The sequence below is a fragment of the Lithobates pipiens genome, unplaced genomic scaffold (genome assembly GCF_037356315.1).
Source record: "Lithobates pipiens isolate NorthernLeopardFrog02 unplaced genomic scaffold, aLitPip1_a1.2 Scaffold_3, whole genome shotgun sequence".
NCBI lineage: Eukaryota > Metazoa > Chordata > Amphibia > Anura > Ranidae > Lithobates > Lithobates pipiens.
The window spans coordinates 253,867,709-253,885,556 of NW_027507790.1; the positions used below are offsets into that span (position 1 = coordinate 253,867,709).

The 17,848-nt window shown below is 43.4% G+C and overlaps 1 protein-coding gene across 1 annotated transcript in view; it reads right to left on the minus strand.

The window, feature by feature from the left end:
* Positions 1-17,848, minus strand: part of DYM (dymeclin) — a gene marked incomplete in the record, with an annotated part of 586,856 nt that overhangs the window by 488,199 nt on the left and 80,809 nt on the right. The window contains 2 exon segments of the mRNA XM_077463046.1: positions 5,775-5,908; positions 11,420-11,513. Of these exon segments, the coding sequence (XP_077319172.1) occupies positions 5,775-5,908; positions 11,420-11,513 (228 nt within the window).

The window sequence follows — 17,848 nt, forward strand, 5'->3', positions numbered from 1 at the left end:
GCATGGAGGTCACCAGAGATTCACAGGTTGCCCCTGGAGTCCTCTTCCCCTCCTCCATGATGACATCATAGAGCTGGTGGATATTAGAGACCTTGCGCTCCTCCACCTTCCATTTGAGGATGCCCCACAGATGCTCAATAAGGTTTAGGTCTGGAGACATGCTTGGCCAGTCCATCACCTTTACCCTCAGCTTCTTTAGCAAGGCAGTGGTCACCTTGGAGGTGTGTTTGGGGTCGTTATGTTGAAATACTGCCCTGTGGCCCTGTCTCTGAAGGGAGGGGATCATTCTCTGCTTCAGTATGTCACAGTACATGTTGGCATTCATGGTTCCCTCAATGTAGCTCCCCAGTGCAGGCAGCACTCATACAGCCCCAGACCATGACACTCCCACCCCCATGCTTGACTGTAGGCAAGACACGCTTGTCTCTGTACTTTTTTGTGCATCATCTTTAGAAGAGGCTTCCTTCTGGGATGACAGCCATGCAGACCAATTGTATGCAGTGTGCGTTGTATGGTCTGAACCCCCCCCCCCTTAACATTTGCAGCAATGCTGGCACCACTCATACGTCTATTTCCCAAAGACAACTTTGGGATAGGATGCCAAGCATGTGGACTCAACTTCTTTGGTCGACCATGGCGAGGCCTGTTCTGGGTGGAACCTGTCTTGGTAAACCTCTGTATGGTCTTGGCCGCCGTGCTGCAGCTCAGTTTCAGGGTCTTGGCAATCTTCTTATAGCCTAGGCCATCTTTATGTAGAGCAACATTTTTTTTTCAGATCCTCAGAGAGTTCTTTGCCATGAGGTGCCATGTTGAACTTCCAGTGACCAGTAAGAGAGTGAGAGCGATAACACAAAATTTAACACACCTGCTCTCCATTCACACCTGAGATCTTGTAATACTATCGCGTCACATGACACCAAGGAGGGAAAATGGCTAATTGGGCCCAATTTGGACATTTTAACTTAGGGGTATACTCACTTTTGTTGCCAGCAGTTTAGACATTAATGGCGGTGTGTTGACTTATTTTGAGGGGACAGCAAATTTACACTGTTATACAAGCTGTACACTCACTACTTTACATTGTAGCAAAGTGTCATTTCTTCAGTGTTGTCACATGAAAAGATATAATAAAATAATTACAAAAATGTGATGGGTGTACTCACTCCTTTTGTGAGATACTGTAAATGCCTATACATTTACACATGTAAAATCTACAGCTATGAATCATCCCAATTGAACCCTCCATTCTCTTCTATGGAGCGTCAGATATCTGCTGACACCCACCTTCATCCGATTCAATCCTGTCCACCAAAAACAGGCAGATGGCGACCCAATTACCCCACCGTCCGGCCGATCGTATTGGATGGAAACAGAGTCTGTTTCCATATGATTGCCCCATAGGGTATTAGTGGAGTGAACCCCTGCTGAGCAAGCAGATTACACCTAGCGGAGGTGCCTGTGTGAAAGGGGCCTTACAAAGAAGTTTAGGATGTTTAATCATTTTCAAGGGAAGGCATATGAATATTCGAGAAGATAAACATAACTAAAAGGCAAGGCAATATAGCAAGGAACAATATTATCCAACACACAGCTGACTTCCTGTCCATCACCTTTCCTGACCCCGTGTAAACAAATCACCAACTGTCACTTTGCTGCCTCCTTTTGCCAAACATGGCATCTAACAGGGCAACAGGCTGCACACCTCATTGATATAAATGACAAACTGTCAAGCACTAGCTGCGTGTTTTGTTAAAAACATCTGTATAAAATAATTCTGGTTGTTTTTCTAAATTTGGACAACAATGGTTCTGCAGATCCACTTGGGGAATTTTAAATGAATTGTACCAAGGAATTTGAGCAACAGTAACTCAGTTATATGAAAAGTCACTGTTTGACCTGTAAACCTTCTAGTTCGTTATTTTGGTTAGATTGCCTGTTTAATCAGCAGCACTCTCAGAACCCTGCATACTGAAGCCAGTGCCATAGAAGTTAGAAATCTCTACCTCTCTTCTTAAAGAGGAGTTCTGCCCCACCCACACGCAGCTACAAATACTCCAACTACTCACGTTTAATATTAATATTAGGACACTTACCTGTCCAGGGTTCCTGTTGGCACCCCAGCCGATTTGTGGATCTCGGGTGCTGCCGCCATTCATGGTAAGGGAAACCGGCAGTGAAGCCGACTGCGCATAGGTGAAGCGCGCGGAGTTAACTGGCTTGACGGCGCAGGAAGTGGGCGGAGCGAACTTCCGAGGGACAGCAGTGCAGTCTCTAAGAAGTGGGGAAGGGTACCTGTCAAAAACAAGTTCCCGTTCTCCCCTACCCCCTGAAAGGTGCCAAATGTGGCACCAGAGGGGGGAAGGAAGCAGATAAGCAGAGGTTCCACTTTTGGGGGGAACTCTGCTTTAAATACGAAAGAAGGAAATTGGCAGGGATATACCCTGCCAATGCTTTAAATACCTTATCTTGCCCTGTGGGCACAGTTCTCATCCATTTTCCACTGTCCTCTTACCTATGTTGTCATAGCAGCTCTGGTCCAATGGGAGCTGCCGAATCTGAGGAAAGAACGGAATGGCCTAGTCAAAGCCCAGACCTCAATCCAATAGAAAATCTGTGGTCAGACAGATTGCTGTTCACAATCCCAGTGGTAAGATATGGCAAGCTCATTGAGACTTATCCAAAGTGACTTGGAGCTGTGATAGCCGTAAAAGGTGGCTTTACAAAGTATTGACTTTTCCTCGTATGTGCCCATTGCTAAACCGTGATGTTTAATAAACTGACCTTTTATCTTTCAGCTTCTGCTGGAATAGCTGGCCGAGTTCCTTTACCAGGTGGAGTGCCACCAAATGCTCCCTTCGGTACCGGCTCCACCCACTCTGATGCTCTAAGATGGTGGATCAGCAACCCAGGATCCAAACTTGCCGACCCGATCCCAGAGCAGGAGGTTGAGGGCCACTGGTTGAGCACCCCTGGTTTAGCTAGTAGTAGCCAGTCATACTCCACTACTCATTTTCTATAAACACGTTTCCACATTTATCCAAGTGGCTTCCTCAGTTCTAATGATTGTCGGGAACAATCACCTTAATCAAATTACAACGAAATCCATCGAGGCAGATGATGACTGTCCAAGCACAGGATGGGAACTGTGAACGTTTGTGGAACCACCCTGTTCTATTTGACAGTTGAATGAATTTCAAGGAGGGCAAAACAACAACAAAATTGAACACAGAGAAGACTGCTACTCATTTAACAAAGTTTATGCAACAGGCTTTTTTATTTATGATTCTTGCATCTACAATCCTGGGCTGCAAGACACAGTTCCACAGGTCCAGAAGGGGCCAGGCAAAATTAATTTCATGTATGAGTAGGCTGATTGTACCCAAGTCGATCCATCAATTGACCCGGGTACAGCCAGTCTCTCGGATTTTTCACTACTGACGCCACCCCCCCCCCCACCGGCAGAACAAAATAGTGCTGCGGGAGGCATTCCCACATCAACATTTTTTGATAGCAGCAAACAAATACTCTTGCGCACAAGTGTGTTGATCAGGTGATCTAAAGTTCGGGGTGGAGAATGTCTCAGGCCTTGCTTCCCTCCAGGATAGGGGTATCCTAGCAGTCAGAAAAGAAATAAAGAAAAGAGGGCACACCAGCCTTGTGCATTATCCTTTGATTCGTTTTTAATTCTTTTTAATAAACCTTTCACAAGCATGTGAAAGAAACCAGCAATATAAAAATCTTTAACCGATGGCAATCAGCCCGAAATCAACAGTCTCCAGGTAATGAAGGAGAGGACACGAGGACCACTGCTGGCTGACGCGTTTCGAAGCAGGCTCTGAGGAAGAAGGTACCCCTTTGAAACACGTCAGCCAGCAGTGGTCCTCGTGGCCCGTTTCTTTCACATGCTTGTCAGTAGTTTTTAATTCATTCTTTTAATAAACCTATCAAAGTATAATGCCCAAGGCTGATGCGCCCTCTTTCCTTTATTTCTTTTCTGACTGCTAGGATACCCCATCAACCCTTGTTCATGGTGGAATTGAGCGTTTTTCCACTCGCGGTGGAAGGAAAGAAAATCAAGTCATCTATGGTCTGCTTAAAGCCGTTGTACACCCTGTACAACCACTTTTACCTACAGGTAAGCCTATAGTAAGGCTTACCTGTAGGTGCTGGAAATTCCTCCTAAACCTCCACGGTTTATTTACAGATATTTACAATAATGCCATGCACCAATGTCTACGGCGCATGCGCACTTTAGAAAGGGCAGATCGTGCAGTTTCTAAAGGGGTCATGCCATGACTGGCAGCTCCCGCACACATGAGCGGGAGTGATGTCACGTGACTCCGGCCAGTCACGGAGCCAAAGTTTGCGGCCCCGGAAGGAAGAGGGGTGATGGACGCTCACTGCTAATGGGGACAGCAGTGACATCACAGGCTTTGGTTTCAGTTAAGTGACACATAATGGGCTACTATGCGAGGCATAGTAGCCCATTATGCTTTACCTTTGCAGGGAAATAATGAGGAAATCCATCAGGGTTTACTTCCTCTTTATAAGAGCTAGTTCAGTTGAGGTTATGTTTTTTGTTTTGTTTTTTTACACAGGATCTTTCTGGCATGTCTAGCCTATTGACAACTTTTTACATCGAATCTTGGGGTCAGCAGTCACCAATGTAAAAGCTGCCTATTTGCTATATGCTTGTAATGTTTGTGCCATCATTTTGATGCATAAAGTGTACACAGACCATCCTGGGCACTACAGCTGCTCAGGGGCAACATGCAATCATCAACTATGTGCAGCCAGTGGTGCAGCTGCTGCTGCTGCTAACACACTATTCATGTTTACATCTCCCACTGAAGGAGTCATTCATGTTGTGATGGTGCATACGCACAAATGACCAATTCTGAATGACTATAGCCCAAGGTCACTCTGTGCATGCACCGCCACCACATGAATGAGTCATTGTAAACATCAAGAGTATGTGATCGGAGTGCCACTGACTATACCCTATTCATTATTTACATGTCAGCCATGAGCAGCGCTGACAGCCTAGAGGGCACATGTACGCTTACTGTACACATATAACGTTTAGCACAAACATTTATACGTGTACAGTGAAAACTACCATCAACATGTAGGACTGTGAATGCATATTTGGCTAGTCTTGGTTTACGTATCCAAACGCGGCAGAACATAGCAGTGTGGGTTGGTCCACAGCCTACAATTCTGTTGCATTCAGATTTGTATGCAAATTGTACGCTCATTTACATGAGCCACAAGCATTAAAGATGAGACCGAATTTCACTCCACGGAGACACACAATTAAGAAGTGGTCAGGGGAAATTTATAATTCAAACTGGAGTCTTATAGAATATCTGATTTGCCGTTCAGCCCTGGTTCACACCAGTGCGGCTTTGAAGTCCACAATACAGTGCAATTTCAGTGTTGCCCCCTGACATTCTGTGCAACTTCATTTAACAGATGTCAATGCAAGTTGCAATGAAGTCACATAGAACTAGTGCAGGAACCTTTTACATAGTTGCTGCGACTTGAGTCACACCGATTTGAACAGTTCCATTGCTGCAAATGAAGTTACAACTTGAAATGAAACTTTGAACTGCCAAGTTACATGACAAGTCGCACTGGCGTGAACGTGGGCTTTCCAGCAGGTTATGCGTAGTACAATTTACAGTGGCCGGGCCAAACCTGTGTGCTGACATGACTAGTGCCTGCTAATCATCTGTGTGTTTAGTTTAAAACCCCCCTCAAATCCAACTCACCGTATGTTCCAGGCTCGGTCTGGTGATAGGAGAAGTGATTGATTAGCTCCCTCTCGGAGACGTGGCTGATGAAGACCTTCAGCAGACAGCTAATTATGAAGAGGGCATTGTGGGTCTGCCAGAGGAAGAGCTGACTGCAAGGAAAGAACATATCCAATTTATAATGATGTATGGTCACCACACAATCCTGCTACATCTCTAGGACACACAATTAAAGCGTCACTTCGATATAATCGTAAATAAAAGCTGTCTCTATTTAAATAAATAAATAAATGGTGCATAGTTACCTCTCCTATTATTGTGCCCCCAAAGTCTCTTTACAGTAACCTGCAATGTCTGGCAGCATTGATTCCCTGCTAACCCGCTGCATGCCATGGTTCCTCCTGCCAACCTCTACAGGACACAGTACCGCAAGAGGGTTCAGAAGAAGCAACGCACTACAGGCGCAGATCCACTAATACAATATTATCTGAGAACAGATGGAGCCTTCATTCTTTAGCCGATTTAGATCATTTAGATATATGAGCATTTTTTTTCCCTAGATTTTAAATAGGCAGAAATGGTAAAAGAAATTTCCCAAAGATATCCCAAAATATAACTTTTTCTGTTGGGGAATGGATTCTTTTTTGGGGATTATTCTTGGCTGGGGTGTGAATTTAATTCTCGGAATGGACTAAGAAAAATGTTTGCACAGGAGCATTGTTGTGGTGGAAAAAACTAGCTTGTCAGCCCAAAGTTCCCGTCTTTTCCTCCGAACAGATTCCTGTAACCTTTTCAGAATTTCCAACAATGTCGGTTGACCTATAAAGACTGTGCTACCCTAACATAAATACAGGTATAAGTAGAATTTAAGACGCTAATGGTGCATGTGCAGTTACAAAAAGTGTAAAAATTAAGTGCAATGTATGCATAAAGTGCTTTCTAATGCATAAAAAAGTGCTTATACACAAATAAGTGCTTATAAAAAAAGTAATGTGAAAAACAACAAAAGAAAAAAAAAAGTCCATAAAATAAAAATAAATTCAAGTAGGGAGCAGTGGTGTCCTTTGACTCATACAACTGGCAGATAATTTCCAATGTCGGGACACGGCACCTATCTTGCTAGTGGACATCTTTTATGCACATTTTAAATAAACTGTATTGCCCTATCATATCTCCTGTGACTGTAATTTTTTCCTTGGAGTTGGATCCAGTGATATGGTCTCCCTACCTCCGGGTGCTAAAACATTACTTAGACCTGCCTAGACATAAGCCTAGTGGGTCCACATCTGCGGGCAAGTGTGTGCACCCTGGTGGGAGCTTGTCTTGGGTCTTGCGGTGATCTATTTGCATGCATACAGTGCACCTTTGTATGGAAATTTCTTGAGGAATTATCTTCACTGCCCTGGGAAGATACTTGAATTTATTTTATAGACTTGATGTTTTTCACAGTACTCTATTGAAGCACTTATTTGTGTATAAGCACTTTATGTATGCATACACTGCACAATTGGATTACATTTTTTGCACTTTTTGTAATTGCACATGCATACGCACCATTAGCATCCTAGAGTGATTGTAAAGTCTAGTCTTTTTCTATAAAAATAGAAAAAAATTTATACTTACCTCCTCTGTTGCAGTGGATGCGCACAGAGCAGCCCAGATCCTCCTCTTCTTGGGACCCTCTTGGGCATTCCTGGTCCCTACCTCCTGTTGAGTACCCACACAGCAAGCAGTTTGCTATGGGGGCACCCAAGACAAGTCACAGCTCCCCTGTGTCCATTCAGACCTGGGGCTGCGGCCCGCTCTCCTGTTTGGCTAGCTGACTTTGACAGCAGCAGGAGCCAATGGCACTGCTGCTGTGTTTCAGCCAATCAGGAAGGCGAGTCTTGGTCGGCCAAGAAACTCGTGGACATCGCTGGACAGAGATGGGGGTCAGGTAGGTATTAGGGGGTGCTGCGGAGGCTGCTGCACACAGAAGGCTTTTTTATCTTAATGCATAGAATGCATTAAAGCGATTGTAAAGTCTTTTTTTTTCCAATAAAAATAACAAGCATGTTATATTTGTTCTGTTGCAGTGGATTTGCACAGAGCAGCCCAGATCCTCCTCTTCTCGGGTCCCTCTTGGCTGCTCCTGGCCCCTCCCTCCTGTTCAGTGCCCCCACAGCAAGCAGCTTGCTTTGGGGGCACCCAAGCTGAGTCACAGCTCTGTGTGTCCATTCAGACACAGAGCTCCAACCCAAACCAGCCCTGCCCCCTCTCTCTCCTGAATGGCTAGCTGACTTTGACAGCAGACAATGGCGCCAATGCTGTGTCTCACCCAATCAGGGAGGGATAATCTCAGACAGCTGAGACACTCATGGACATTGATAGACAGAGAGGGGCCTCAGTGTAAGGATTAGGGGGTGCTGGGGAGGCTGCTGCACACTGAAGGCTTTTTATCTTGATACACAGAATGCATCAAGATAAAAAAAAAAAAACTTCTCACTTTACAATCCCTTTAAATTGTAGATATATTTAAGTGAGGGCAGCACAGTCTTTTTACTTAGTTTCCTGTGTCATGGCTTATAAACGCCATTTAGCTGCCACTAAATGTTTGTTTGTGGCCATCTGGTTTTTAGATATTGACACTTTGCACGAGTGAACATTTTGATGTTGGTTGACCGCTGTACCATGTTCTATGAACACTTAGAGAACTATCCCCTTGTGATCAAAAAAAACAAACAAACACACACACACCAGCATAAGTGTACCAGGGTTCCCACTGTCCACATTTGCATCCACATTTGCATTGCATCCATCCTTTATGTTTTTGGCTGTTTATTTCTTGCGTCATCATGGACATCCCACCCATCTCCTGATAAAGAGCCTCAGGGCAACTCTAGTAATACACACCAAACTGAGCATATGCAGAGAGTTTTTTTTTTTTTTTTCTTGGGAGGGTGCATGTAATCAGCACAGGGCCAATCAGCACTGTCCAGACAGAGGGTCAGGGGTCCTGCAGCCTCATAGTGAGAGGAGAACAAAAATTCCACCTACAAGCTTTAACCAAACAATGATAGAAGTCACAAGACTGCTATATACTGTTGATGAGAAAAGGTATTTAGCCATTTAAATTTATTAAAATAATTGCATTTCCATGTTCTGTGTACTGTGGACCAGATATAATGAAGGCAGGCTCCTGGGTTTAGAAACACTTTAAGCGGGATTAGAAGCCTAGGAGACAGGGCTGGGTTGAAGGGATTGCTGTTGACTTGGATGCTTCAACAGGAGAGGGGGCACAAAAAAACACAAGACTACACTGCTGAAGTAGCTCACAGCTCATGGGTGGGGTTGTCACAAATCAGACTTTTTGTCTTTTGGTGCTAAAGGACTTTGTCCTGGCCAGACGCGGATTCATTTAATTAGTATATGAATGGGGACCTTGGATTGTGGGCTCCTTGAGGGTAGGGACTGATGTGAGTGTGCAATGTACAGGGATAGGGACAATTGTAGACACTCACTCAGGTTGAACTGGATGGACTGGTGTCTTTAAATCAACCTTACTATGTAATTTAGTTCCTGTACTTTTTGCCTAACTGTGAGGTGTCTCAATGCAGTTTTAAAAAGGCTCTGGGATAAATAGTGACTGTCTCCAGTAGGCGAATATCCTGTTCCAGCTGACAACACTGCTTCTTCAGCACTAAAATCCCATTATAGTGCCTTGAAAAAGTATTCGTCTATTCAAATCTATTTTATTGGGATTTTATGTGATAGACCAACACAAAGTGGCACATAATTGTGAAGTGGAAGGAAAATAAATGGTTTTCAAAATGTTTACCATATGAATATGTGAAAAGTGTGGGGTACATTTGTATTCAGCCCCCCTGAGTCAATATTTTGTAGAACCCCCTTTCACTGCAATTGCAGCTGCAAGTCTTTTTGGGGATGTCTCTACCAGCTTTGTACATCTAGAGAGGGACATTTTTGCCCATTCTACTTTGCAAAATATCTCACGCTCTCATATTGAATGGAGAGCGTCTGTGAACAGCAATTTTCAAGTCTTGCCACAGATTCTCAATTGAATTTAAGTCTGGACTGTGACTGGGCCATTCTAACACATGAAAAGGCTTTGATCTAAACCATTCCATTGTAGCTCTGGCTGTATGTTTAGGGTCGTTGTCCTGCTGGAAGGTGAACCTCCGCCCCAGTCTCAAGTCTTTTGCAGACTTTCCTGTATTTGGCTCTGTATTTGGCTCCATCCATCTTCCTATCAACTCTGACCAGCTTCCCTGTCCCTGCTGAAGAAAAGCATCCTCACAACATGATGCTGCCACCACCATGTTTCACAGTGGGGATGGTGAGTTCAGGAAGATGTTTATTTTTTTTTCCACCATACATAGCATTTTGCTTTTAGGCCAAAAAGTTCAATTTTGGTCTCATCTGACCAGAGCACCTTCTTCCACATGTTTGCTGTGCCCCCACATGGCTTCTTGCAAACTGCAAATAGGACTTCTTATGGATTTCATTCAACAATGGCTTTCTTCTTGCCAATCTTCCATAAAGGCCAGATTTGTGGAGAGCACGACTAATATTTGTCATGTGGACAGATGCTCCCACCTGAGCTGTGGATCTCTGCAGCTCCTCCAGAGTTCCCATGGGCCTCTTGGCTGCTTCTCTGATTAATGCTCTCCTTGCCCGGCCGGTCAGTTTAGGTGGACGGCCATGTCTTGGTAGGTTTGCAGTTGTGCCATACTCTTTCCATTTTTGGATGATGGATTGAACAGTGCTCCGTGAGATGTTCAAAGCTTGGGATATATTTTTTTTATAAATTAACCCCGCTTTAAACTTCTCCACAACTTTATCCCTGACCTGTCTGGTGTGTTCCTTGGCCTTTATGATGCTGTTTGTTCACTAAGGTTCTCTAAGAAACCTCGGAGGGCTTCACAGAACAGCTGTATTTATACTGAGATTACATTACACACAGGTGGACTCTATTTACTAATTAGGTGACTTCTGAAGGCGATTGGTTCCACTAGATTTTAGTTAGGGGTATCGGAGTAAAGGTGGCTGAATACAAATGCATGCCACACTTTTTAGATGTTTGTAAAACATTTTGAAAACCATTTATAATCTTCCATCCACGTCACAATTATGAGCCACTTTGTGTTGGCCCATCACATAAAATCCCAATAAAAATACATTTACGTTTTTGGTTGTAACATGACAAAATGTGGGAAATTTTCAAGGCACTGTAGTGTCAGCCCTGCTCTTCCCTAATAGACTGAAAATCTCCTTATGTTGTGTATATGAGAAAGCGGAAGGTATAGATCAGAACATAAGGAGTCCTAACAACCTTGGGGTATCTGGAAGATCAATGTGTTTTTAAAAACAACAAACGGGAAAAAAAGCATCTATTGCAGAGATGTAAAGAATGCAAATTCTTTTATTTTTTACCTACACATACATTTTAAGCAAGCGATAAAATCTTGTTTTTCGAATTTATGATAAAGTGGCGAAGTTGGATCATCTGTGCTAAGAAGGCAATATTGACTGTTAGGGGATGATAGCCTGAACCTGTACTGCCACACAATGGATGGAAGTTGAATTACAAGTATGAGTCACCCACAAAAGAAATACAGCATATACATTATTTCATGATCTTATTTGACCGCACATGCTCTTACTTCTGACATTCTGCAGATATCTTCAGTTCTTTAGTCCGGGATAATAGCACCCTAATTAGAGAGCCAAGGTTTCCTGTTCTTGGGTTGTTTTCAACTGGAAAACAGAGAAAAAGGAAAAAAATAAACATGATAACATGTTCCAATTAAGAACTAATTATTTTTGCCTCAAAGTTTACTCTGTACTTTAATGGCCTGTCATTTAGGTAATGTTCTATAACTATTACTAACTGTACTAATAAACTGGCTTTTATCTGTGTGCAGGATGCACTGCCCTGATGGGAGTATCCATGTACATTGTCTACAACATCTTCAAGTAATTAAAACAAAAGAGCTAGCACAATTATGATTTAAAGCTGAACTCTAAGCAGATATAAAAAGACAAATTCATGCAGCTCTTATTATATAATTATATACATTTATTTTTTAATACAAGCAGTGTGACTACCTGGTATCAGCCTATAGTAGCCCCTATAAAGCTGGGCTGGAGTGTGAGAAGATGCAGTACAAGCAGCCAGTCAGTTCATGTGCTTACAATAAGCAGGCTGATAGATGGAGAGAGCAGGGTGACAGATGAGCTCATCACTGTGCTGCTTCTCCTTTCACTGTCCAGTCATTGGCACAGGGGATGGTACAGGACAACCAGGGCTCAGAAATGGGTTGAATGATGCGGAAACAACAGACTGAAGACATCTAGTAGCAACAATAAAAGTTCTGTGGAGGAAATCTCTGGATTCAAGGTGACTACTGCAGCAAAATCTTTATCTTTTAATGGGATATTTCTTTTTTTTGTGTTATGGAGGCATGGAAGCAGAACTGAAGTTCCATTATAACAAACAGTGAGCAGGCATTTATTGCAGAAGAGACATTTTAATGAAATGCCCCCACCTGCCTGCTATCGGTCTTCTGTGGCGTTAAAACTGAGCTGCAGATACGCAGCTTCGCTTACAGCACCGATCTCTGTGTGCTGGAATGGCAGGCTTATGCACTTAAGTGACGCCATCCCATGTAAGCCAATGAGGACGGCTGAAGACCGGCACACAGGGGAAGAGTTTGGTGCTGGTGAGAGACCATTTGAAAGGTATTAACCCCTTTAGTTTCTGCTTTAAAGCCAAAGTGCAGCCAAAATTACAAACAGAAATAAAGGGCGCTTCCCGATTCTGATAAGCCCCCCCCCCCCCCCCCGTCCGCAGACCCCAACAACCACAGCCCAGGGCTGTCAGAAAGAGGCAAGGTGGGGGGGGCAAGGTGATTTTGGGGCAGAGGCACTCACTCATCCCCCTCCCTTTCCTGACCTTCATGCTCGGATAAGGGTCTGGTATGGATTTTGGAGGGGACCCCGTGTTTTTTTTTTTTTTCTTTTTACATTTTGGCGTGGGGGTCCCCTCCGAATCCATACTAGACTCGAAGGGCCTGCTATGGACCCCATGCTGTTATTTTCGCCGGCCAATTTCTTTTATTTTTATTTTTTTTCACATTCAGCTGTCGGGCAGTCCATAGAAGGTGCAAATTTGCACAATTCCCCCTTCAGCATAGACATACTTGACAAGGAAATCCCTGCTGCCTAGCAATGGTCTTCTCATGTCAGGGGGGGTGGGGGAAGCTGTTCCCAATGGCATCAGCTGTTTGCCATAATCGGAAGCGAATCTGGCAGGCTGGTTGTACCAAAGTTGATCAATCCATCAACTTGGTATATTCAGCCTGCCCATTAATGATTTGTACCGTGTATGGCCGGCCTTAATCATTTATCTTTAGGATGTTTATTGGGGGAAAATATTTACACACTTAAAGCAGGTTTTTATACAGCACAGTGCTTGCGAAGTGTAATTTGGCCCTTCTATCACGTAAAAAAAACCTGCCTAGCTATATCCTTCCCCCCTGTAAACTGACCACAGTTTATCATGGCTGCTGAGCCCAACGCGGTTGTCAGTTTACATGCTTTCGTCACCCGCAGCCCTGCTCTGTCCTTCTATCCTCCTCTCCACACCCCTCACTGCCTGTCTGCTCATGTCAGTGCCCATCCACTTCCCTCCTGCTGCTATCATAACTACTATAAAATCCTCCCATCCCCTCTGTAACATAATATGTGTCCGGGTGTTATTTGAAAAATATGCCAATCTGTACCTTATATTAGAGCGTCTCCGGGCGCCCATGTCACTCCTCGGCTCTCTGACGTCAGAGGAAGTGCTTGGCCCCACCCGCTGGAGCTGTCAGCAGGGCAGAGGAGAAAGCAGAGGAGTCATGTGAGCACCAGGAGTTGCTCTGATATAGGTACAGATTGGCATTTTTTTTTTTTTTATAACACACACACACACACACACACACACACACAGGGCAGGGATCCATATTTTTATGTTACAGAGGGGATGGGAGGTTTTTATAGTAGTGGCTTAACAACCACTTTCAGCCAGATGAATCCAATCTCAGCCGGTTAAGCAGGGACTGGCCAAGATTCGATTAACGTATGAGCAAGCTGGTTGTACTGCAGTTGGTCCATTGATCGACATCATTACAACCAGCCAGTCAGAGTTTTTTGTATGAGATTACTATTGCCAGCTATAGCAGCCGGCAGTGATCATTGCTTTCTGTTGGCCGAAAAGGAAAGGCTCCCCACCCCCTGCCAGCAGAACACCATAGCACTGCGGGAGGGTTTGTTGATGAGAGAATAAAGCAATTTTCCCCCATTGCGGAAGGGAAAAAAATAAAACGAATCTGCGAGCAAAAAAAAAAAAAGAAGATGGAGAACAGAATAATTGGGGGAGAAAAAAAAAAAAAAAAAGATGAAAGAAAGGGGGATGGGAAACAGGAAAAAGAGAAGGAGGGGAGAGGGGATGGAACTTTGAAGGGTAACTCCCCATGTACGGGACTATAGCTGGTCGTACACTGGTACAAATTTGGCTGGTTCAGCAGGGACCGGCTGAATTTTGATCAATGTCTGGCTGTCCCTGCTGGACAGAAGTAGATCAGCTTATCAACTCCTGTCAAAGGGACTAAAAACTTTTCTTGATCAGTGGCTGCAGCCATTGATCAGTGTATACAGAGAGTGGTAGGTCCTGCACTCGGGTCCCAGCAGAGGTTTTTCTTTGCCTGCTGCCTGGAAAAAAAAAAAAAAACCTAACAGTGTATGGCCGGCTACTGAGCAAAAGAAGTCATAGACATCAATAAATAAAAAAAAAAAAAAACGAATAAAAGTTCTATTATTCTTTCAGAAGAAAAAAAAAAAAAAAAAAAAAGAAGTAGTTGGGTTAGAGGTGCACTTTAACAACCTATGCCCCCCCCCCCGGACAACAACTTAAATTTGAACATTTATTGCCGACCACAAAGCATAACTCAAGAACAGTCTGGAACAAAAATGGGTAATAACTCCTATTTTACCAACATCAAACATGACAAACTGCGCCAAAACACTCAGTCGCAATTTCCCCAATGACCCATACAAACTAAATTGTACACGGTGACCCACACAAACTAAAAAGGACCGGTCAGTTCCACCCAAGGCTTGAATTGTATTTTTCTACATCTAAAATCACATAGTTTCATAGTTAGTAAGGTTGCATAAAGACACCAGTCCATCCTGTTCAACCTGAGTTGAGTGTCTACAATTGTCCCTATCCCTGAACATTGCACACTCACATTGGTCCCTACCCTCAAGGAGCCCACAATACAAGGTCCCCACTCATCTACTAGGGTCAATTTTGGACAGAAGCCAATTAACTTACCTGCATGTCTTTGGTACATGTCTGAACATGTCTGCTGAATTTTGCATCACTTGGCGCATTCACATTTCTGCTGCGGTGCTTCATTGCACACTATGGCACACGTTAGCATGTGTTGCACTAAGACAGCCCATTCATTATGTAAAATGTACGGGACCCTTTTTAAACCAAGCAGCGCACCACAACACATGGTATAATTGAATATAAAAGTATACCGCGCTAAACTTTTATGGCAAAATAGCTGCTCACACTACAATGGACAAAACATTGTGGTAACGCGCGTAAAAATAAAAGTGCAGTGCTAAAGAATATAAAGCAATAAATAAAATGAATAATTTATATATATATATATAATGTGTGTAGTGACCGGAATGCTCATAGACCCTAGATGAGGTCTTTAAGGGCGAAACGCATCAAGTTTTCACGCTATTCTTGTATTTCAAAGACTTTTTGTTGGAGTTCGGGTGTTAATTGATGTACAGATGATAAATACTTCTGATCGGTGTGATTACACCAAAAGTTCCATTTCTATTTCTTTCTTTTGGACTCTTTATTCAGTTGCTTTATTAACTTTTCAATTATTTGTGTTTAGCTTTATATTGCACTGTTGCCCTTTATACTCGATATGAGGTCGCGTTCGTGGTAAAGTGCTACTTGTTTTAGCGGCACTTTACCGCTGTTTAAGTGATGCTTTTGCACCACTTTTCAGTCGCTAGAGGGGGGTTTTTAACCCAAAAGAAGGGTTTAAAAACTCCCCTGTTGTGACACTTCGGAAGCGCTTTTCAGGCGCTTCGTTAGCGCTGCTCATTAAATGCACTGGGCAGGGGCGTTTTGGGAGCACTGTATACAGCACTCCCAACCCACCCCAAAGATTCTGCTTGCAGGACTTTTCCGAATGTCCCACAAGCACACCGCCCGGGTGTGAAAGCAACCATTGCATGGAATGGGAGGCAGTTTTCAGGTGCTATTTCTAGCACCAAAACACCAGAAAACTTCCTCAGCGTGAAAGGGGTCTTAGTGTGTTTAGTCATCCAATGTCCATTTTTATAGCTGCATTCATCTATGTATGAAGGATTAGCATAACAAACATTTTGGACCCCTACAGTCTATATGAGCATACTAGTATGGGTCGTTTAATGATCAGTTTCTATTTCTATTTTTTTTCTTCCTCATCTTGTTCACATAGCTCTTGTATTTGAATACGATTTCGTATATATATATTATATATAGTTACTGCGGGTATATCTACTGTTAGTTGTATTATATGGTTTTAAAATATTTTTCATCTTTGTTTTGCCTGTCTAACTAACTAATCTCACAGCGAGGCTTGGGCGTTTAACTCCCATGGTTATTATTTGACTACCCTTTATGACTCACTGCAGATGTTTACATCGACAATAAGGCTTGATATGCATAATCTACCAAGCCTTCATCACTGCCCGATCGCATGACCAGACACTTCGGGCGCAAGCACACCATGACTGTTAGGGCGGCGCATGCGCAGTGAGTACTTACGGCAAAGATGTGAACCGCATACGATTATATGACAAAGAGGCCTGGAACGTACGCCCTAACGCCATATTTTAGTCCAGGAAGTACATGGCATGTTATTGCTGGAATTAATTATCTGGCTATGTATATATATATATATATATACACACACACACACACACACATATACATACATACACACACACACGTATGTGTGTACGTGTGTATAATGACCGGAATGCTCATAGAGCCCAGATGTCATCTTTGAGGACGAAACATGTCGGGTTTTCACACTATTCAGGCCATTGCATTCCTTCCATAGATCAATTTTTGTTGGAGTTCGGATATAGGTGTTTTTATCTTGGATATGATGTAAGTGTTCTACCTTTTAATATAAAATCTTCAAATACAGTTTTACACAATGTAGCGGCTCTCTTTTTGGTTTCTATGGTTCAACACAAATGTATGATCCAACACTGAACGGTGGTCCTGTCGTGTGGCTATGATTCAAGATCCTTAGAGCTGCCTCCTGAACCTCATACCCCGGTTTCACATAAGCGTTGGTGACTCAGTGCTTCGGTATCTGAGTCCACGTGCCCTGGTAAGCACATTATCCCCTTTGGTGATAGATTGTCACGGTTTTAGTGATTGATCAGAAGTAGTATTATCATCCGTGCATCACTGTGATTAGTTCTATTTCTTTCTTTTGGACTCTTTTCAATTGCTTTATGGACTTTAAATTATTTGTGCTTAGCTTTATACTCGATATGAGATCCATTTGTGATATATATTCATTTTTTTATCTTTTCACATTCTTTAGCTCATAGCTCATAGATGGGGTGAGTTACCAAGTGTTGTGGCAACGCACATTTTAGGGCACGTTGCTTATGCAAGGGTTTTGCACAAAGCAGCCCCAATCCTCATCTTCTGATGTGCCTGGCTCCTCCCCTTCATCGGGTACCCTCATGGAGAGGCACTTTCCATGGGGGCACCCGTGGAGGCACGCTCCCGTGTCCCGCTCCCTGATTGGCTCCCGCTGCTATCAATTTATCCAGTGAGGACAGCGGCTTGTGGGCACTGCTCGAATGAATGGGCTCAGGTAAGAAAAAGGGAGAGCTCTGAGGGCACCTACAGCAAAGAAGGTTTTTCACCTTAATGCAGAAGGTGAAAAACCATGAGACTTTACAATCCCTTTAAGAATAGAGGTGGGGAAGCTAAAATAAAA